Source organism: Oncorhynchus gorbuscha, linkage group LG24 (assembly GCF_021184085.1).
Source record: "Oncorhynchus gorbuscha isolate QuinsamMale2020 ecotype Even-year linkage group LG24, OgorEven_v1.0, whole genome shotgun sequence".
Classification (NCBI taxonomy): Eukaryota; Metazoa; Chordata; class Actinopteri; order Salmoniformes; family Salmonidae; genus Oncorhynchus; species Oncorhynchus gorbuscha.
In genome coordinates this window covers 10582820-10605834 of record NC_060196.1, presented here as the reverse complement: position 1 = coordinate 10605834, position 23015 = coordinate 10582820, and the positions used below count along the sequence as shown (strand labels likewise).

At 41.7% G+C, this 23015-nt stretch overlaps 2 protein-coding genes across 3 annotated transcripts in view; both read left to right on the top strand.

The window, feature by feature from the left end:
• LOC124012437 overlaps nucleotides 1-14488 on the top strand; it is a 971157-nt gene extending 956669 nt beyond the window's left edge. Inside the window, exons 1-7 of one of the 2 annotated variants that reach the window (XM_046326055.1) lie at nucleotides 4462-4967; nucleotides 5523-5653; nucleotides 6032-6205; nucleotides 7953-8075; nucleotides 8393-8504; nucleotides 8730-8848; nucleotides 12394-14488. In XM_046326055.1, the coding sequence (XP_046182011.1) occupies nucleotides 4709-4967; nucleotides 5523-5653; nucleotides 6032-6205; nucleotides 7953-8075; nucleotides 8393-8504; nucleotides 8730-8848; nucleotides 12394-13332 (1857 nt within the window). In that variant the 5' untranslated portion in view covers nucleotides 4462-4708 and the 3' untranslated portion in view covers nucleotides 13333-14488. Of the gene's footprint in view, nucleotides 1-4461; nucleotides 4968-5522; nucleotides 5654-6031; nucleotides 6206-7952; nucleotides 8076-8392; nucleotides 8505-8729; nucleotides 8849-12393 lie in introns of those variants that run through there. The other variant, XM_046326052.1, reaches the window with a different exon arrangement.
• Nucleotides 1-23015, top strand: part of LOC124012438 (zinc finger protein 606-like) — a 1040669-nt gene that overhangs the window by 990005 nt on the left and 27649 nt on the right. The window lies entirely within an intron of this gene.

Here is a 23015-nt window from a genome sequence, read left to right as displayed (position 1 = left end):
ATTTTTGTTTTAGATTCTGTATCTCACAGTTGAAGTGTACCTATGATAAAAATTACAGACCTATACATGCTTTGTAAGTAGGAAACACTGTCGATTTAGCAGGTTATCAAATACTTGTTCTCCCCACTGTATATGCACCAAAAGCTTATTTCTCTCAAAGTTTGTGCACAAATTTGTTTATATTGCTGTAAGTGCCCATGTTATCCTTTGTCAAGATAGTCCATCCAAATGACAGGTGTGGCATATCAAGAAGCTGATTAAACAGCATGATCATTATACTGGTGCACCTTGAGCTGGGGACAATAAAAGGCCACTCTAAAATGTGCAGTTTTGACTTCTCAAGTTGAGGAATCGTGCAATTGCCATGCTGACTGCAGGAATGTCCACCAGAGCTTTTTCCAGAGAATTTAATGTTATTTTCTCTATATTGTTTTAGAGATTTTGGCATTACGTCCAACCGGCCTTACAACCGCAGACTATGTGTAACCACGCCAGCCCAGGACCTCCACATCCGGCTTCTTTACCTGTGGGATCGTCGGAGGGCGGGGTGCTAAGGAGTACTTCTGTCTGTAATAAAGCCCATTTGTGGGGAAAAACTCATCCTGATTGGCTGGGCCTGGCTTCACAGTGGGTAACCCTTGCTTCCAAGTGCGCCTCTGCCCAGTCATGTGAAATCCATAGATTAAGGCCTAATTTATTTATTTAAATTCACTGATTTCCTTATAGGAACTGTAACTCAGCAAAATCTTTGAAATTGTTGCATGTTGTGGTCATATTTTTGTTCAGTATAGCTAGCTCCAATTAGCTACTAGCTAGTTAAATTTCTCTCACGATTTTTCTTCTTCTTTGAGGTTTATGAGCAGACTACACTCAAAACTAAATATGTTTTAGATTAACAAATTCATACTAACTACGAAAAACAAACAACACTAACCAAAATTCACGCAACTACTTCTGTTAAAATCACAATCTGATCCCTACACAGGGTCAGGAGCTCTGGAGGCGGTACATCTTCCACCGTCAGTACCTTGCAGGTCATCCTCTGTGAATTCTTTCAGGCCCAAAGACTTTTATTTTGAAATTTTACCCCTTTTTCTCCCCAATTTCGTGGTATCCAATTGTTGTAGTAGCTACTATCTTGTCTCATCGCTACGACTCCCGTACGGGCTCGGGAGAGACGAAGGTTGAAAGTCATGCGTCCTCCGATACACAACCCAACCAAGCCGCACTGCTTCTTAACACAGTGCGCATCCAACCCGGAAGCCAGCCGCACCAATGCGCCAGAGGAAACACCGTGCACCTGGCCACCTTGGCTAGCGCACATTGCGCCCAGCCCGCCACAGGAGTCGCTGGTGCGCGATGAGACAAGGACACCCCTACCGACCAAGCCCTCCCTAACCCGGGCGACGCTAGGCCAATTGTGCGTCGCCCCACGGACCTCCCGGTCGCGGCCGGTTACGACAGAGCCTGGGCGCGAACCCAGGGACTCTGATGGCACAGCTGGCGCTGCAGTACAGCGCCCTTAACCACTGCGCCACCCGGCCCAAAGACTTTTCTGCCGCAGCCACAATGATGTCCATTTTTTTAGCAGTACAATTAATAACAGCTGCAATAAACACTACAAAATCCACCTTCTTCACACAAAGCGTGTCCAGTTCTCTTGATTGACAAAACATTCACTAATGTCTGGGGTGTATCCACTACCATATCATCAACACTAGCGTCACTTGCTGTCTCAATTCTTTTGCTTGGCTCTGCGTAGGTGATCCTATGACCCGCCCTTACCTTTGCCACCTTGACCTCCTTCACCCTTACAGGACACTCCAAGAACTCTGGATAATGATCCTCACCACAATTGCAACACTGACCTTCTTCACTCCGACCTTCAATATACTCCTTCCGTCTGCAAACATTTTTGACATGGCCAAATCATTTACAGTTTTTGCTTTGTAGTGGCTTATGGACAGATACTCTATCTGCATACTTTTCGTAACCTAACTTTACATGCATAGGAATGTGCTCTTTATCAAAAAACAATGGAACCAACTGAGTTTTTTCCTTTTCCCCGTTCACCATGTGGTTCAGGGGACGGGCACCAACCACATCTTGGATTCTCTTTAATTATTCAGTATCTAACTCCATGGAGACCCCGGCTATGACTCCTTTAACTGGTGCTCTACTCCGCAGTTCAAAGCATAATTCTCTCACGATTATAAAGCCAACAACATTTGTATTAAAACAGCATATTATTGACCTAAAAGGTGAGCTGTGAGCCCAGTATTTAGCTTATCCAGAATCAGTTTTAGGCCTACATAGACAGTACACGGTTGCTCTAACTCCCTCAAACTCAACTCTGGACCTCGAAGCCAGTTCCACTGCTTTAAAAAAAAAACTAAATTAGGGACTGATTTAGACCTGGGACACCAGGTGGGTGCAATTAATTATCAGGTAGAACAGAAAACCAACAGGCTCCGGACCTCGTAGGGTAAGAGTTGAATACCCCTGGTCTATATACTATGGGAACACTACAACCTTTTTGCAAGCTAAAATGAATCAAATCAAATTAACCTCATATGTTACCTGCAATTCTCATCTCCTGTAGCCCAATGGTCATCTCCTTATTTCCGTGCTGTACCTTCTATTACAAGGTGTCGTGACGTGACTATCATTAATGGGAGGATTGTTTCAAAATCAAGTCAATTAACTGTTTAGTTATTACGGGATTAAATGAATCATGTAACAATTAACTCATTAGCAATCTTGGGGCACCATGGAAAAGTTTGTTTAATGAGTTACCGTTTCCCGAATTAACTGAAGAATATCAGAATATCGTTATCATATTAGTCATCCATACTTATTATTACCTCATATCAGCCTCATTCTGAACGTTGTTGACTTCAAATCTGCACGAACCCTAGTTTACATGAAACTTTACATGAAAAACAATTCTCATTTAGAAGGCTAAAATCACATTTCATCTTCTCACAAATAGTTTCATATTTAATCATATAAGATATTTACAACATTTTGATGTAACTCTGACATATCCATTGTGATATCTCTTAAAGTTATAATGTTTCCGTTATAACATCTTTAATGATATCACCAAACAATAAATTATCTGACATGATTGTTCTTTAAGTCCTTTCTGAACATTTCCCACATTCTTTGTGTAGAAATATTGTTTTAATATCCAACCTTTTGATGTTAAAGTTTTGGGGCAGAGTCTCTCGCTACACACAAACAATTTTGACTTCTCCATACTGCAGTGCACGAGAGAGGAAGTTTACGACCAGTCGTTAAAGTCCTAGAACCAGACCCACTTCCCTCCTTCCCCTCTGGTGGGAGAGAGAGAGTGGCTTTTGTCTGGCCACTCTACCATAAAGGCCTGCAATTCCTTCGACCTCATGGCTTGGTTTTTGCTTTGACATGCACTGTCAACTGTGGGATTTAGTTATTGTCGACTTTTCTATTTAGTTATTTTTTTTACTTTTACTTTTTCCACCACTGGCAGTATCATATTTCAAAGAACAGCGCGCATAGCTTTTTAATTTAACCACACCCTTTGAGCTTGGACATCAACCAATAACATCCTTTCTCTTCAGTGTAAATGAGGCCCTCCGTTTGGTGTGATGCAGACTCGGTGGAGGGCACGAGCCTGAACTGAGCTCGTCTTTACCTTTTCCCCTCCCCAGTGTGTATCCGATAAAGTCATGTTAGAATATGTAACTTATCCATTGAGAGCTTTTGTTTTGAACCCCCTACTATGTTTTAGTTGTCAAACTTATGGTAATGTGTAGGAAGAATATTCCAAGATGTGAGAAGTGTGCAGGAGGGCATGGGACAAAGGGGTGTGTTTCAGTGGAAAAAGCTGTGTCAATTGTGGGGGTGCCCATATTGCTGGGGATCAGAAGTGTCTGGTGCGAGAGACAGTTTGAGGTTGCCGGGGCTCAAGTAGTGAAGAAAATGTCATGCCGAGGCAGTGAGGAAAGTAGTAGATGATGGTGGGAAAAGGGTGAAGGAGCCTGAGAGGATCAATGTGAGAAGTAGCCCAGTACAGAGTGATCCGAACAGTTTGTGCTTTAAGGTTGGCTTCTTGGTGTTTATTGCTATGGTCATTAATTGCACAGATGGAACATATATTCTAGAAGATTGATTTGGTGGTAGTAGTAGCAGATACGTTTTTGGGTGTTTGAGATTTTAGTGCAGAAGAACTACAGTGAGTTTTGAGAGAATGGGCTCCATCCTCCCAAGCCGACAGTCTGGTGTAGGACTTTTTAGGGCCAAAGTAGTGGGACAGTGGCGTGTATGTGGGGGAGTAGGTTTGATGAGTATAGTGGCGTGTATGTAGGGTAAGATGGTGGTGCAATTCAATTCCCCCAATCTACTTATCCATTTCTGTGAACAAAATGTGAAATTCACACTCCGACCTGTAAAAGGCAGTAATACGCAACTAAGGGTCTATTCTGCCGGAAAACCACACAAAGAAGACTGTAAACGGAAGTGAACACAAGAACAATTTCCACGTTTGCGTTTTTGTTGTTATTTAGATGTTTATTAACACCCTGGAATTCAAAATATGAATACTTTAACTGCATAGCATCACATACTTACGACATGTAGTCTTTAATTCGCGTTGGAGACAGGACTTGGTTGATAAGTGTTCTCTAGGTAACGCTAGCTAGCTAGTTGCTAACGTTAGCTTACAATGGCTAACTGTATGGTTTTTCACACTCAAATAGCCTCCATCATGGAGGTACTAGCGAATGCAGCCGTGTCAGAGATCTGTAAACTCGTAGACGACGACTATGCAGTGTTTCGTTTGGAAATAACTCAAAGCCAGAAGGAAAACAGGGCATTGCGGAGGAGACTACAGCTACTGGAGCTGAAGGTGTCACGGGAGCGCGTCCTCGCCATTCGACCCAGTAGTGTAAAAATCCTCGACAAATACAGAGGAATGACAAGAGGTACATTTTGCATAAGGCAGGCGTTGTCGCCCCGTTCCCAGCTGCACATGGTGTTATCGGTGTTACCCAGAATTGGGTTTTGGTCCGTTTTTTTAATAGTTTTTTATAGTATAATCTCCCCAGATTATTTTGCAAAGAAACAATATATTCTAACCTGATTATTAATTTACAGCATTTACTATGATTTACTCAGTGAAAACAATGTAATACATGGATCATAATACATAGATAGTAACAAATGTTTTGTCACACACTAGATAGGTGCAGTGGAATGTGTTGTTTTACAGGATCTGCCATAGTAGTGCCTTGCTCAAGGGTATATCAACAGATTATTTATTTTTTAACCCTGTTGCTTTGGGTGTTTGAACCAGTGACCATCTGGTTTCTGTCCCGACGCTCTAAACGCTAGGCTACCTACCTACTATGTCACAAATTTATGAGATGAATTACCTAACGTCCTTGCCATTTTTAGACAGTGTCAATAATGTACAATATACCGTTGAACGGTCACAGTAGCTAATCTAACCACCTCTTTCCCCCCAATAACTCTCTCAGGTGAAGGACATCTCACTGGAGGCCACAGGAGCTTTGTGAAGCCAGCGGGACACAATACATGGAGAGATGACCAACCAATCACTGTTGATGAGGGGAGTGGAACCTCAACCCAGCATGTTATTGTGATAGAGGTTAGTGTTATAGTGTTGCATAAAAAATTTGTTATTTGTAACTCGAATGTGGCCTGTTTAGCGCACCCGAGTGGCGCAGCTGTCTAAGGCACTGCACCTCAGTGCAAGAGGCATCACCACAGTCCTTAGTTCGAATCCAGGCTGTATCACATCTGGCATGTGATTGGGAGTCCCATAGGGCGGTGCATAATTGGCCCAGCGTTGTCCAGGTTTGGCCGGCGTAGGCTGTCATTGTAAATAATAATTTTTTCTTAACTTAGTTATTCACTTGCTTAAATGTACATCCTAATTCATCTGCCATAGAGGCATTGTTATCTTCCTTACTATGTTGTTATCCAACTCATGTACCAGTAATAACCTCCTCTCTTTTTGTGTCAGTCTGCAGATGCAGAGGCTGCAGGTCTTGGGGTCAAGCTGGAGAGGTCTGAAGGAGAGGAGGACCCACGGCACAGCAGAGACTTCCAGACTCGTGTGGCTAGAGAGCCCCCTGTAGCCATAGAGGTCCCCTCCACTGCCCCAGTGCAGCCCAGGACCCGACGAAGCATCACGGAGGTCAGTGGAACGCTGAACGCCGTCCTCAAGTCAGACACGAAGACTTTATTGGGGCTGGGGCGACTGGGCTGTCCTCCTGCTTCCTGCACAGAGTATTTACTTTACGGTAGCCCGAGGACGGTTCTATCCCGTAAGGACTCTGGCGTGTTACAGACTCACAATGATCCGTCCTGTTCATACGCTACAGAGACACAGATGATATCTGGTGACATGCATGTGGGCTTAGATACACAGACTAATCCAATGAGAGGGGACTGGAACCAGTACAGCAATAGTGTATACTCTGAAGGGTTCCTTGATAAGAAAGGCGAGGGTCTGGTTGTAGATGAGGTCACTGTGAAAGTGGAGAGCGACCCTCCTCTGAAATGGAATGCAGACAAGACTCACTTAGGAGAAGGACACTTGCAGGGCAACACCAGTGACTTCTTAGACTACAGTGAAAGCTTAGAGACAAATCTAAATGTTGCGACCCACTCCCCTTTACACCGAGTGACCATGTCGATGGCACCTTCCAATTCACAAGGCCATGTTCTTTTCGATCAGGTATCGAACTCAAACGACCAAAAGGCCAAGGCGCGGGAAGGGGTAGCAACAGCAGGTGGTAAAGAGAAGCGGTTCCTCTGCATGTTCTGTAACAAAGGCTTCAACTGCTCCCAGAAGGTGGAGATCCATCAGAGGGTCCACACGGGGGTGAAACCCTTCACCTGTAACCAGTGTCACATGCGCTTTGCCCATGCGGGCAACCTGAAGAGGCACCAGAGGGTCCACACAGGGGTGAAACCCTTCAGCTGTACCCAGTGTCACATGTGCTTCGCCCAGGCTGGTGACCTGAAAAGACACCAGAGGGTCCACACAGGGGAGAAACCCTACAGCTGTACCCAGTGTCCCATGCGCTTCGCCCAGGCAGGTGACCTAAAAAGGCACCTGAAGGTCCACACGTGAGAAAAGCCAATTCCCTGTACGCACTCCAGGAAGAGGTTCTCCGAAAGGAGCTACATCAGGATACACCAGCAGAAAAAACAGTTCACTCCATAGCTTCTGTTGTGTACTTCAAACCCTGCATTAAAGACAAAGATTCATTTTCATTGTTGTCAACAGAAAAGATCTACAGATGCATTTGGAATAACGAGAGTAATCCATTTCAGTGTTGAATATTCCTGAGTAGAATATTGCATCCAGACATTGTGTGATATTTAAGCCTAAAAAGTCTATTTCATATTGTTTATATACTGTGTAGGATATATGATGTTCACAAATTATGTTTCATTACTTCCATCCACTAATACATTTTTTCCCAAGACACTTTTAATAAAAAATGAAGTTCATGCAGATTTATATGTGTGGTTTTCATATGGTGTATTTGACACTTGTTTATGTTCAATAAACCCAAAATGGGACTTTTCATTAAGACTTTCATTAAAGTCTAAGACTTTCATTAAGAATGCGGTTTATACCCAATATAGACTTTGAAAAATATATATATACCTACACATATCCACACTCTAACAAACACCTAATGTAAATGTCAAAATAGTATAGTCTGATGATGACATCATAACTAACTTATCGATGGGAAGCCTGTTTACCCACAACATATTTTATGTCCACCATGATGGTTTTAACAACAATGAAGTCATTCTGTGACTACAGTATAGGACTTAAATGTAGTGGGGATGGGTAAACACTCCATGTTGAAAGTGTGTTATCTGTGTGTGTGTGTGTAATCTGTATCACCTGTCTTTTCCAGGAGGAGGAGGGTCTGGGGAACCCTGAGGGAACCATGGTCATGGAGGACAACCAGACTACACCACCTCCTGAACCCACAGAGGACCCAGCTGAGCAACACAGGACCACACACAGTATCACTGAGGTGAGCCCAATGTAAACTATTGTCTGCATGGTATTAGGTCAGGGCTCATATCCACAGTGTCTCAGAGTAGGAGTGCGATCTAGGATCAATTTTGTCTACATACTCTTAATGAATAAGAATATGAAGACAGGTGGGGACCTGATCCTCGATCTGAGACATTGTGGATACGGGCCCAGGTCTTGATACATTTTGTCTTAAGTGTGGGACAATGTCTTACTCATAGCAATCCCTCATTGCCCAATCAGAAGATGCTCCATAGCACGGTGCTCATATCAGATTTCTTGATCCAACATCCTCTCACTCTATTTCTCTTACAGTCAGTAGAGATGGAAGATGGGAAGCCTGATCTGCTGCTGGTCAAAGAGGAGACAATAGAAGACAGACCAGAGGGCATTGATCTGCTGAGTGGAATAAAGAGGGGGGAGCAAGGTAAGAGAGAAATACATATAGCCTACATATAGTAATAGATCTTCAATGAGAAAACTGATGTCCCTGACCATTTTTTTTGTCTTAATTTTCTTCATTCATTCATTAAATGAAACTTATGTTTACATACACATTATGTATGAACTTGACCAGGTAATTGACAAAAAAAACTCCATATGTAGAGTTCTCTGCCATGTTTTTAGTCTATTTTCTAACCTCTTCCTACAGGTGGTTGGCTGGAGGCTAACAGAGATTGGGCGGCCGTCTTGGATTCCCAGACCGGTGCTGCCAAAGGCCCAGGGGACAACATCACTAAGCAGGCCAGGACCAGAGGTGACATAGTGGAGGTCAGTGGATGGAACAGCGTCCTCAATTCTGGGCTGGGGAACAACACTTTTAACTTCTCTAGGGTAGGGGGCCTCATTTGGAATTTTGGATGAAAAGCATGCCCAAATTAAACTGCCTTCTACTCAGGCCCAGAAGATAGAATATGCATATAATTAGTAGATCTGGATAGAAAAAACTCAAAAGTTTACAAAACTGTTAAAATAATGGCTGTGAGTATAACAGAACTGATTTGGCAGGCGAAAACCTGAGAAAAATCCATTCAGGAAGTAGGATTTTTATTGTTGTTGTAGTTTTCTATTCAATGCCATTACAGTATCCATTGACTTATGACTCAAATTGCAATTCCTATGCCTTCAACTAGATGTCAACAGTCTTTAGAAATTGTTTCAGGCTTGTATTCTGAAAAATGAGGGAGTAAGAGCAGTCTGAATGAGTGCTGTGTCGCAGAGCTTTTTCATGCGAGCAACCGAGAGAGTGCCTTTCTTGTTTACCTTTTATATTGACAACGTTATTGTCCGGTTGAAATATTATCGGTTATTTAGGCTAAAAACAACATGAGGATTGAATATAAACATCGTTTGACATGTTTCTATGAACTTTACGGATACAATTTGGATTTTTTTGTCTGCCTGTTGTGACTGCATTTGAGCCTGTGGATTACTGAAAAAAACGAGCGAACAAAACAGAGGTTTTCGGATATAAAGAGAGACTTTATCGAACAAAAGGAACATTTATTGAATAAATGAATGTCTTCTGAGTGCAACCATATGAAGATCATCAAAGGTAAGTGATTCATTTTATCTCAATTTCTGACTTGTGTAACTCTTCTACTTGGCTGGTTACTGTTTGTAATTATTTGTCTGCTGGGCTATGTTCTCAAATAATTGTAAGGTATGCTTTCTCCGTAAAGCATTTTGGAAATCTGACACTGTGGTTGGACTCACAAGAAGTTCATCTTTAAACCTATGTAAAATAGTTTTATCTTTTCTGAAATTTTATAATGAGTATTTCTGTATTTAAATTTGGCGCCCTGCAATCTCACTGGATGTTGGCCAGGTGGGACGCTAGCGTCCCACATACCCTAGAGAGGTTAACCAGAAACAGACAGTTGATCACAAAACAACATCCGAACTTGGTCTCCATGACAACAGACTGGCTGAGACCAGGGCAAGGTGTAGATTCGATCCGGGACAGGGAGGTGTCCATATGTTGTGGGAGAGAACAGTCGCTGCTAGCGCTGCTCCTATAGTTGTGACTCAGAGAAACTGATGGCGCCTCAGGTTAACCCCCTAACACAGTGGTCACTAACTTTTTCTGAGGAAAGATCACTTTCTGAGTCAAAATGCAAGCTTATAGAACATGGACCTATTAAAAATAGCACTGTAGCAATGAGTTTTGTGCAGTAGGCTATAGGCCCTGTTGGCTTTGCTTGACTTTCCATGCCAATGCATTGTTGTTTGGACAATTTGTAAAACTTATATTTCAAAATCTGAGATAGGCCATATGATCAGTTGTTGTATTACTTGTGAGGCATAGCTGAGTGAGCGTATATTTAAATAATTCATTTTTATTTTACTGGGCTGAGGGTGCCTGCATCTGATGGTCAGTCTCAGCTGAGGGTAGATAGCGGCAGATAGGCCTCTCAATGTCCCTCCACTCTCTCTTTCCGCTGCTGTCACTGACCAAAAAGGTCTGGAGTCGCACCACATTATGTCTGCCTCATGCACATGTTGTTACTCCGATGAACAGAGAAAGTGAAATATTCTTCAATATGTTAAAAAAACAAGCCGCTAATAATAACAACAAAGCAAGCCTATCGATACACTTTCCTACTCATTCATTACAACTACAGTGCTGGTTGTAGTGCCAGTGGAAGTAGGAAGAATGTGCATTTTATTGCTTATAAACATGTTGAATACACAGTGTTGACAGTGCTGAGTAAGAAGTTAAACATGAGCTCACTCATAAAAACAGCAGCTCTTTGCTATTCGTTGACAGTCTCTCTCTAGTCACGATTTTAAACATTTTAAAGTCTCACAGCATCAACTTTGCTGTAGCTTTCATTTAAGCTTTATACATTACTGCAGACACCATAATCTGAGCTGTCCGATTGGCCGGAGGTAGGCCTATAGTGGACTTGATTTGCTCTACGGGCCTGCCAGGAAGGCAGTTTGAACTATTTCATGTGTCTGAAGGTACAATGGGAACACATCAGTTACACCTACTGCCAACAGTGCGAGACAAATAAAAATAAATAGGAACGCAAGGCTTTAGATTATTATTATTTTTTACAGAAATGTTTGTCAATCGACTGGTTGGTGACCACTGCCCTAACAGGTGCTGCCTTCAGCCTGCCTTTATATAGGATCTATCAACTGGAACATGGACCCTGACCTTCGTCCTCCTCACACTCTCCTTATGTTAAACCAGACATCAGACAATGCCAGTGCCTCAACACTAAATGGCTACACAAGCCTATTAACAAATGACAGTAGTAGTAACGCTATCAGTAGGTCCGGTGGCAAAGAGAAGCACTTCCTATGTTCGTTGTGTGGGCAAGCCTTCAGTTTCCCCCAACAAGTGGAGATCCACCAAAGGATGCACATGGGGGAGAATCTGTTTGGTTGCCACCTGTATCAGGCAAGTTACTCTCACTCGTCCAAGCTGAAAAGGCACCAGAGGGTCCACACAGGTGTGAAACCCTACAGCTGCCCCCAGTGTGAGAAGAGGTTCTCCCACCAGTACCAGCTGAAGATGAGCCTAAAGATGCAGACGGGAGAGAGGCCATTCGCCTGTACGCACTGCAGGAAGAGGTTCTCAGAGAGGAGCTACTTGAGTCTTTATAGTTAATTCTGTTGGTTTTGGATGTAGTGGGGAACTAGATGAGGTGAACTGAGGAAAGAATGAGTATGATGAGGCAGATCGATTATATGGTGATGGTTGAAGTTATGGTGTCTGTAAAAATGCTTCACTGATTAAAAGTGACAACTAGGTCCCTTTAATTTTTATAGTGAGTTAAGGATAGTTCCTTAATTCATGTTTACTTGACATGAAGTACTGTAGCTGTGTGCGCAATGTTGAACCTTTTCAAAAGTATTCTAAAATTCATTTTTTTAAAGCGGGGGTACCAGATTTACAAAAAAGTCAAGTGTTACCATAGTGAGAAAAGTTATTCTACTTGTCACATCACTTTGCGCATTAAAAGTACTGTACTTCAAAGTTATGTGAGTTTATGACTATTTTGTTGAAATGAAATACAAAATCAAATCTGTGCTGACTGACATGGTTATTTTTGTATCATTGCAGGGACTGAGTTTCCCTTATCCCAGTCAAACCAAAACATTATACTTAATTCTTGCATGAACACATATGGACATTTTTTATAATAAACTCCAATGGCTCCATATTGTTAGGTACTTGAATCACAGTGTTAGAAATGGGCTTGACTGTGGTTAACATTTAATAATATCATGTTTCTGTTTGTATAGCGAAGAGTTTCTTCTAGAATCCTTTATTTGTTCTTCTGTTCAATATGTGTTTACAGTCTGCAGTCCATGATGATCTGCTGATATCCGGTGTTGCTGGTGGGAGAGACTGGACCTCTGAGGCAGCTGGTCACAAACCCTGGCCCTGGATCAGAACCCTGGATCAGGAGCCATCACGCTTTCTTCCCGATTCGGAACTAGGACCGAAACACGAGGGACAAAGACTCCACCACCACATAGAACACAACCAGTGGACAGATGGACTGAACCACCTCAGTCCTGGTGGTCATCAGAGAGACAGAGGCTCCAGTCAGGGATCCAGTCTGCAGCACAGACCCTTCTCTTCACATTCTCAGTGCAGGGATGGAGCAGGACCTGGGGCTGATAGAGATAGACCCTCCTGTTCCTATGATACAAACACCACAGTATCCATTATGAACAGAGCAGGTCACCCTGGGCTTCAGCCTTCAGAGAGAGTAGTGGGAGACCCATCTGGTGGTAGTCTATCAGCAAGTCTGTCTTCTCCTTCAGGGTCTCATCTAATGCCTGGTGACTGGGTTCATAGAAGGTCTGGACCTGGGTCTAGCCTTCCTCAGTTACCTCAGGTTTATCCCACCAATACAGACAGGGTCATGATGGGCATTCACCCCAAGAGGTACCTAGCCTATAACACAGAACACAATCCCAACAACACCCAAACAATGGCTAGAGGTCAAGGAGGGAGCTCAAAGACTAACCACCTGACGGTGGTGGCTCCTGCTTCTACCTCTGGTGTTATTGGCTCACAACGTGGGAGGCCAAGTGTTAGGTCGGATGCAGACAAGCCGCACGCATGCCCCACATGTGGGAAGCGTTTCACTGAGGCAAACTATGTGAAGAGGCACCAGACAGTTCACACCAAGGAGAGGCCCTTTAAGTGCAAACTGTGTTACAAGAGCTTCGCCTTCCTGAGTAACCTTATCAGACATAGGAGTGTCCACAATGGGAAGAAATTGTAGCATTGTGGCTTGAGATGTCCACAGGGCATATCTGGGAACCATTTTTTAGTTGACATAATATAATTATCGTGTGAAGTGTCTTGGGGCAAGAGGTTAATTAATCACATACCCCTCAACCCTTTGTTAACTGTGTAAATAACTGTTTCTAGAGAGAAAGTAAACCTAGACTAGAACAAGGACAGTTGAATATTTACCTTACTGAGGTGATGTAGATGGGATAAAGTTGTTCTATTATTTTCTACTCTATTCTTGCTAACATGCTGTTCTTTCTAAACAAGTCTGCTCTCAGCTTGAAATATACTGATCATAGGAGATTTGATACTAAGCAGTGCCGTATTTCAAAGAACAGTGCGCACACCTTTTTTGTTTAAACACCCCCTTTGAGCTATGACGCCAACCAAAAAATACCCTCTTCTTCAGTGTAAACGGAATCGCTGTGTGTATTAACTGTAGGGGTAGCCATGTTGCTGGAGATCAGAAGTGTCCAATGAGAGAATGGCAGGTTGAGGTTGCCAGAGTTGGTGTAGTACAGAAGGTGCGTATGCTAAGGTAGTGAAGAGAGTAGTTGAGGAAGATCCAGGGCGAGGGATCCTCATAGGTTCCCTATGAGTAGGCCGAAGTTAATAGAGAATCCATAGAGAGTGATAAGAATAACGTGTGCTTCAGTTAGCTTTGCTTCTTAGCGTTCATTGAAATGGGATCTAAATCAAAGAAAATATATTTTGTGACAGCTGCAGAGAAGAAATTTACATGTTTTTACTGCACACGATTTACAAGGTGTGTTGAACGATAGTGTTCCATCCTCCCAGGCAGCCGGCCTGGTATAGGATCAGATGGGGCCAAAGTGGTGGAATAGTGAAGTTTTAGGTTATTTATTTATTTGTGTTTTTTTTTATAAATATGAAGTTTAATTTTTTAAAATTATTAAACAGTAACATACAGAAAACAGAACAGCCAGAGGGATTACACAAATAAATAATAATACAAATCCACATTATATCAAATCAAATACAAACATGTACTGAATACATTGACATTTTGTTTGGCATACGTTTGAATGATTCTAAATATTTTTCCAAATCAGATTTTTCTTTATAAACATTGAATTTGTATGAAAAATATTCTAAATAAAATAGAGATTTATGACATACTGACATTCAATTGTGGAATCAGTCTAGTAAAATACATGTCAAACTTAGATATTTCAATGGTTGTATGCATTTTGTTGCCAAGGTATAGTTTTACATCAGTCCAGAACACCTCACTATGTAAACAATTACTGAAAAAGTGTTCAATATATTCAGTTTATTGTTCAAAGAAACTGCATTCACTGGTAACATTAGGTATATATTTAGAAATCAAGCTATTACACAGGTAGAATCTATGGATAATCTTAAAGGAGATCACCTTTACTTTATTGGTCACCATACATTTGTGTGGAGTGAGCCAAGCACGGCACCAGTTTACATCAAATGATGAAGCCCAACAAAATATAGCAAGAAGGAATAGATTTCCTGTAGAAAAAATCCCTTAATAAACGATTGTTGAATTTCTTATCTAGTGAACTTGTGCCATTCACCTGGATATCGCTTACAATAGATGTTTCAAAATATGCATTATTCTGAAGTAAAGATTTTATACCACTAGGTATAGCTTTTATAACAGTGTCATAGTCCTTGTTTGAAACCTTGAAGTTGTATCTTCCCATAAATTCTCTCCATGTAAATAGACTGCCACTAATTCTTACTAATTGGCTGGACAAAGTTTTTCGAGAACCAGTTACTGTAAAATAACATTTTGTTTCTATGTAATATTGAACCATTATTCCATATATAACATTTATGAGGTGAAAAGTTGTGTTTATACAGCAAAGCCCAGCACATTAAAGCTTGCTTGTGAAAAGCCGGCAATTTCATTGGAAGTTTACCCACAATATAGGGACTTTGTAGTAAAAAATAAAGCCATCCGAGCTTCTGAAAAACAAAATGAGGTATAATATTCCAGAAACTATGAGGATTTTTAAAGTACCTTTTAACCCAGTTTACTTTTTATATATGATTAAAGAGAATGATGTCAAAGACATTTAGACCGCCGTTACAAACCCAGTTGGTGATAACATCTATTTTTATCTTATGTGGCTGGCTTGTTTTTCCAGATTAAGTTGTACAATAGCCTATCTAAGGTACAACAAGTGCATTTGGGAATGTCAATAGATGAAAAAAGATAGGATACACCTGATAGCCCCTCTGCTTTGGATAAAAGCACCATCTCTTGAAGACTTAGATCTTTCCCTAACCATGAGGTCATTTATTTTTAATAGATTCAGTTACAGTATTCAAATTAAGATCATTCACAGCCTTAAGATTTTTGGTGCTCTACACCAAAGTAGGTTACAGTATATTTTTTCAGAGATCTTATAATCCGGTGGATTGAAAGCTCCTTTCAGAACAAAGATCTCGCATTTGGAAAGATTTAATACTAAACCTGAGATTTTGGAGAACTGCTTCACAATATCCAATGCTAATCTAGCTTGTGACACATTTTTCAAATAAAGTGAGGTGTCATCCGCCATTTGGGATATCTTGATCTCTCTGGCCTGGAATGTAATGCATTCAAATTGACTTTGATGAACTAATGAGCATAAGGTTTGAGAGACTAACAAAAATTAAAAAGGTGAGATTGGACAACCTTGTCGAATTCCTTTGTAAATGTTCAACTTTGAAGATGTTCCATGGCAGAGTTTGATACGGCTATTGCCACCATTATACAGAGTTCTAATAGCATCAACAAAAAAAATACCTGGGAAGTCATCCAATAGATCACAATACTCAACCAATTCTAACACCAGCCTCAGATTATTAGATATATGGTACCCTTTCATAAACCCTGATTGACAATCATCAGATCATTCAAGCACCACTTTAACCTTTTCACAAAGATTGAGACTATCATTTTGTAGTTGTTATTTAGGAGTGTGATTGGATGCCAATTATCAATAATTAAGAGGTCCTTGTGTGGTTTTAGGTATTAGAGAAATAGCCCCTTGCTTCAGAGAGACAAATAGTTCTCCATTCTTTTATAGCCTCCTTAAAGGTTTCAAGTAAAAATTGTGTTATTTCTTCAGAGGTCTTGTAAAATTAAAGAGGTTAATCCATTACAACCTGGAGAAGTTATTGTTTAATTGAGCAACCTGATGTTGAATGTCTGTAATGGATCAATCTTGACAGCAAGACCGATTTTAATTCTTCACTAACCAAATTAACATTCTCTATAGAATGAAGGAGATCCTTAGATTCACTCAAACTGTTATCTAAGGAGTAAAGATTCTCATAAAACTTAGTGGTAAAGTCTGATAACAACTCTCTTTCCTCAGAGGTAACCCCATTAATCTTACATTTCCGAAGTGTGTTGAGTTCCCATCTCCCCTTTCCCAAATTAAAAAAGTATCTTTTCACCTTTTTCCATCCATTGTTTTCTGGATATTATGAAGGCTCCTCTAGCCTTTTCCTCTTATAATATATCTAGTTGATTCTGTAAATCATTAAATTTAGCTTTCTCATTAAGATCAAGATGCTCAATCTCTGTGATATCAGAGCTCAGCTACCCTATATTTCCTTCTTAAAGCAAGCTGTTTCCCATAAGTAATACAGGCTGAGAAAATTTTACATTTCAGCAGTTCCCAATATTTCCCATATTCTGCATTAGAGGTAGCTAAATTCCAGTAAACAGAAATTTGATTCATAATCACATTTTTTAAATCATCATGCAATAATTAGTTATTACATTTCCAATAACCACCAGAGTATTTCTTACCATCATTACTGCACATTCTTATAGTCAATCATATGACTTTATGATCCGTCAGGACTGCAGGCAGTATTTTTACCTCGACAGTGTTGGGCTCAAGACTAGAGGTTAACATCCACAAGTACATTTTTGATTGTTGTGAACGATCTCTATTACTCCATGTGTACTGTTTCTCTCCAGTTTTTAACTCTCCATATGTCAATTAAGTCCAGGCTTTGGCAGAAATTCCCCAATTTGTTCACACCAATGTTAGGCCTATGGGCTAATACACTGCTCAAAAAAATAAAGGGAACACTAAAATAACACATCCTAGATCTGAATGAATGAAATATTCTTATTACATACTTTTTTCTTTACATGGTTGAATGTGCTGACAACAAAATCACACAAAAATGATCAATGGAAATCAAATTTATCAACCCATGGAGGTTTGGATTTGGAGTCACACTCAAAATTAAAGTGGAAAACCACACTACAGGCTGATCCAACTTTGATGTAATGTCCTTAAAACAAGTCAAAATGAGGCTCAGTAGTGTGTGTGGCCTCCACATGCCTGCATGACCTCCCTACAACGCTTGGGCATGCTCCTGTGGAGGTGGCGGATGGTCTCCTGAGGGATCTCCTCCCAGACCTGGACTAAAGCATCCGCCAACTCCTGGGCAGTCTGTGGTGCAACGTGGCGTTGGTGGATGGAGCGAGACATGATGTCCCAGATGTGCTCAATTGGATTCAGGTCTGGGGAATGGGCGGGCCAGTCCATAGCATCAATGCCTTCCAATTTCTGGAACTGCTGACACACTCCAGCCACATGAGGTCTAGCATTGTCTTGCATTAGGAGGAACGCAGGGCCAACCGCACCAGAATATGGTCTCACAAGGGGTCTGAGGATCTCATCTCTGTACCTAATGGCAGTCAGGCTACCTCTGGCGAGCACATGGAGGGCTGTGCGGCCCCCCAAAGAAATGCCACCCCACACCATGACTGACCCACCGCCAAATCGGTCTTGCTGGAGGATGTTGCAGGCAGCAGAACGTTCTCCACCGCGTCTCCAGACTCTGTCACGTCTGTCATGTGCTCAATGTGAACCTGCTTTCATCTGTGAAGGGCACAGGGCCCCAGTGGCGAATTTGCCAATCTTGGTGTTCTCTGGCAAATGCCAAACGTCCTGCACGGTGTTGGGCTGTAAGCACAACCCCCACCTGTGGACGTCGGGCCCTCATACCACCCTCATGGAGTCTGTTTCTGACCGTTTGAGCAGACACATGCACATTTGTGGCCTGCTGTAGGTCTTTTTGCAGGGCTCTGGCAGTGCTCAAAGGCGGAGGTAGCGGTCCTGCTGCTGGGTTGTTGCCCTCCTACGGCCTCCTCCACGTCTCCTGATGTACTGGCCTGTCTCCTGGTAGCGCCTCCATGCTCTGGACACTACGCTGACAGACACATCAAACCTTCTTGCCACAGCTCGCATTGATGTGTCCTCCTGGATGAGCTGCACTACCTGAGCCACTTGTGTGGGTTGTAGACTCCGTCTCATGCTACCACTAGAGTGAAAGCACCGCCAGCATTCAAAAGTGACCAAAACATCAGCCAGGAAGCATAGGAACTGAGAAGTGGTCTGTGGTCACCACCTGCAGAACCTTTATTGGGGGTGTCTTGCCAATTGCCTATAATTTCCACCTGTTATCTATTCCATTTGCACAACAGCATGTGAAATTTATTGTCAATCAGTGTTGCTTCCTAAGTGGGCAGTTTGATTTCACAGAAGTGTGATTGACTTGGACTTACATTGTGTTGTTTAAGTGTTCCCTTTATTTTTTTGAGCAGTCTCTTTATAATAAACCATATTAAAGTCCCCACCAACTATAATCTGACTGGATGGATATTTTCTCAAGTCATTTGGAGGACTAAAATAGTATCCATATACATTACACAACACAAGTAATCTGTCCATGTAAAAAAAAAAAAAAAAACGTTGAAATTATGTGTTAAAATTGCAACCCCAGCTGAATTATTAGCCCCGTGGGCCAAGAAAATGTCACTGCCCCCACTGATGAATGTGTTTCTTGAACGAATACAAGATCTGAGTTGTAGTCCTTACAAAAAAAGCTCTAATCTTCAACAGGTTTCGTATCCTCCTGGCATTGATTGACATAAACTTCAAGTCCATATACAAAATAGAAAGGAAAATCCAATGCAATCTCAACTCTACCCTCTATAAAAAGGTGCTTCATATACAGTACCAGTCAAAAGTTTGGACACACCTACTCATTCCAGATTTTCTTTTAAATTTGTCTATTTTCTACATTGTAGAATAATAGTAAAGACATCAAACCTATGAAATAACATATATGAAATCATGTAGTATCTAAAAAAGTGTTAAACAAATAAAAATATATTTTATATTTGAGATTCTTCAAAGTAACCATCCTTTTCCTTGATGACAGCTTTGCACGCTCTTGGCATCCATGTTATGACAGCGATTTCCTCAACGTCAGCAAGACACCAGAGCTGATTGTGGACTACAGGAAACGGAGGGCAGAGCACACCTCCATTCACATCGACGGAGCTGTATTGGCTGCAGGTCGAGAGCTTCAGGTTCCTCTGTTTCCACCTAGGATCTGTCATGGTCCACACACCAACACAGTCGTGAAGAGGGCATGACAGCACGTCTTCCCTCTCAGGAGGCTTAAAAGATTTGTCATTCGCCCTCAGATCCTCAAAAGGTTCTACAGCTACACCATTGAGAGCATCTTGACTGGCTGCATCACTGCTTGTTATGGCAACTGCTTGGTATCCGATCGCAAGGCACTACAGAGGTTAGTGCGTACGGCCCAGTACATCACTGGAACCGAGCTCCCAGCGGTCCAGGACCTCTATACCAGGTGTTGTCAGAGGAAGGCCTTAAAAATTGTCAGACTCCAACCATCCAAGTCACAGACTGTTCTTTTTGCTACCGCACAGCAAGCAGTATCGTTGCACTAAGTCTGGGGCCAACAGGACCCTGAATAGCTTTTACCCGCAAGCCATAAGACTGCTAAATAGTTAGGCCAGGTAGCTATTTGGTAACTATTTAACTATCTGCATTGACCCTTTTTGCACAAATGTTTTTTGGACTATTTAACTATCTGCATTGACCCTTTTTGCACAAATGTTTTTACCCTGCTACTACTGTTTATTATCTATCCTTTTGCCTAGCCACTTTATTCCTAGTTATATGTAGATATCTACAGTACCTCAATTACCTCGTAACCCTGCACATCGACTTGGTACTGGTACCCTGTGTACAGTGCATTCTGAAAGTATTCAGAAACCTTCCCCTTTTCCACATTTAGTTACGTTACAGCATCATTCTAAAATGGATGAAATAGTTTTCCTCATCAACCTACATAGAATAAATTCAAATAATTGGGCATGATTTGGAAAGGCACACACCTGTCTAAGTATTCAGACCTTTTACTCAGTACTTTGTTGAACCACCTTTGGCAGCGATTACAGCCTCGAGTTTTCTTGGATATGACTCAACAAGCTTGAAACACCTGTATTAACACCATTATTTTCTGCAGATCCTCAAGCTCCCGTCGGGTTGGATGGGGAGCGTCGCTGCACAGCTATTTCACAGTCTCTCCAGAAATGTTTGATCGTGTTCAAGTCCGGGCTCTGGCTGGGCAGCTCAAGGACATTCAGAGACTTGTCTCGAAGCCACTCAATCATTGTCTTGGCTGTATGCTTAGGTTCTTTGTTCTGTTGGAAGGTGAACCTGAACGCTCTAGAGCAGGATCTCTGTCCTTTGCTCCGTTCATCTTTCCCTCAATTCTGACTAGTATCCCAGTCCCTGCCACTGAAAAACATTCCCACAGCATGATGGTGCCACCAGCATGCTTCACCAGGTTTCCTCCAGACCAAAGAGTTCAATCTTGGTTTCATCAGACCAGAGAAGCTTGTTTCTCATTGTCGTACATTAGAACAGCCCTTAACCTTGGTATATTGGCCATATACCACACCCCCTTGTGCGTTATTGCTTAATTACAGTCAACTTTGAGGGATTATAATCACATTTCAACACAATTTAAACATTTTGTCACATCACACCAGTAGATCAATAATAGTGATTAACATGACACACCATTGCTTCCTTGTGATATTGAGGAAGAAGATGAGGAGGATGTACACCATTGAAGCCAACAAACAGAAGAGGAGCAGAAGAGACTCCAACCTGACTGCTGGAAGAGGGAACCAACTCAGTGAGGAAAGGACACACACCAATTCTATGTAGCCTCTTGAATGGTGTTCATTTAAATTCTTGCCCCTTGGAACTGTCCCTCAGATTAGCCTCTCCGGTCTGTCCATTTCCCTCTCCCTTACAGGTTTCCCAGGGGAACTATGAGGTGCAGACACAGGAGAGGACCTGGGAGGTTTTCCAATGCCTCACAAAGATGGGCACCTATTGGTAGATTGGAAGATTAAAAAAACAGACATTTAACATCCCTTTGAGCATGGTGAAGTTGTTACAATTTGGATGGTGTATCAATACACTCAGTATGCACACATCACTGTCAGGACCCGGTTACGAACCCGGGTCTCCGGAGTGAGAAACAGTCACTTAACCAACTGAGCCACGAATAGTCAGCAGAACCCAGAAGATGAGGCAGACACAGCAGTACTTGAGACAGTGTATTTAATGAAGTAAAAAGTGAAGTCCTTCAGGAAAACATGTAACTCCACAACCTCAAAAGGAATTCCACAAGAACAAAGGTAATCCTCCAAGACAAAAAGGTAAATCCACAAGGTGGTAGGTATAGCATAAAAAGCCTCAAAAGATACTCAAAAATAAATAAACAAGAACAAAAAACAGAATTCCACAAGAGAGCCCACCGGGATCAACAAGAGTTCACAGAATACTAGGGCTGGGTGCTAACATACAAACACAGAGCAAAGAACTGAGGAAAACTAAGGGTTTAAATACAATCAGGGGAAACGAGGCACAGGTGCAAATAATAATGGGGATCAAGGGAAAACAAAAGGTCAAAAAGCACAATGGGGGCATCTAGTGACCAAAAACCGGAACAACCCTGGCCAAATCCTGACAATCACTGAGTACTACTCTAAATATTTTCAAGCATGGTGGTGGCTGCATTATGTTATGGGTATGCTTGTCATTGGCAAGGAATCATTTTAGATTTTTTGGGGGGGATAAAGCACAGACAAAAGCTCAGCACAGGCAAAACCTGGTTAAGTCTGCTTGTGAGGCATCTGTTTCTCAAACTAGACACTTTAATGTACTTGTCCACTTGCTCAGTTGTGCACCGGGGCCTCCCACTCCTCTTTCTATTCTGGTTAGGGCCAGTTTGCGCTGTTCTCTGAAGGGTGTAGTATACAGCGTTGTACGTGATCTTCAGTTTCTTGGCAATTTCTCGCATGGAATAGCCTTAATTTCTCAGAACAAGAATAGACTGATGAGTTTCAGAAGAAAGTTATTTGTTTCTGGCCATTTTGAGCCTGTAATCAAACCCACAAATGCTTATTCAATCAGCACAACAGTTTTCAGCTGTACTAACAAAATTGCAAAAGGTTTTTCTAATGATCAATTCGTGCCATTGGAACACAGGACTGATGGCTGCTGATAATGGGCCTCTGTACGCCTATGTAGATAATCCATTTAAAAAATCTGCAGTTTCCAGCAAAAAAAGTAATTTACAACATTAACAATGTCTACACTGTATTTCTGATCAATTTGATGTTATTTAATGGACAAAAATGTGCTTCTCTTTCAAAAACAAGGACATTTCTAAGTGACCCCAAACTTTTGAACTGTTGTGTATGTACATTATATATTTCTGTATTTCATTTTCAATACATTTGCAAACAAAAAATCTAAAAAC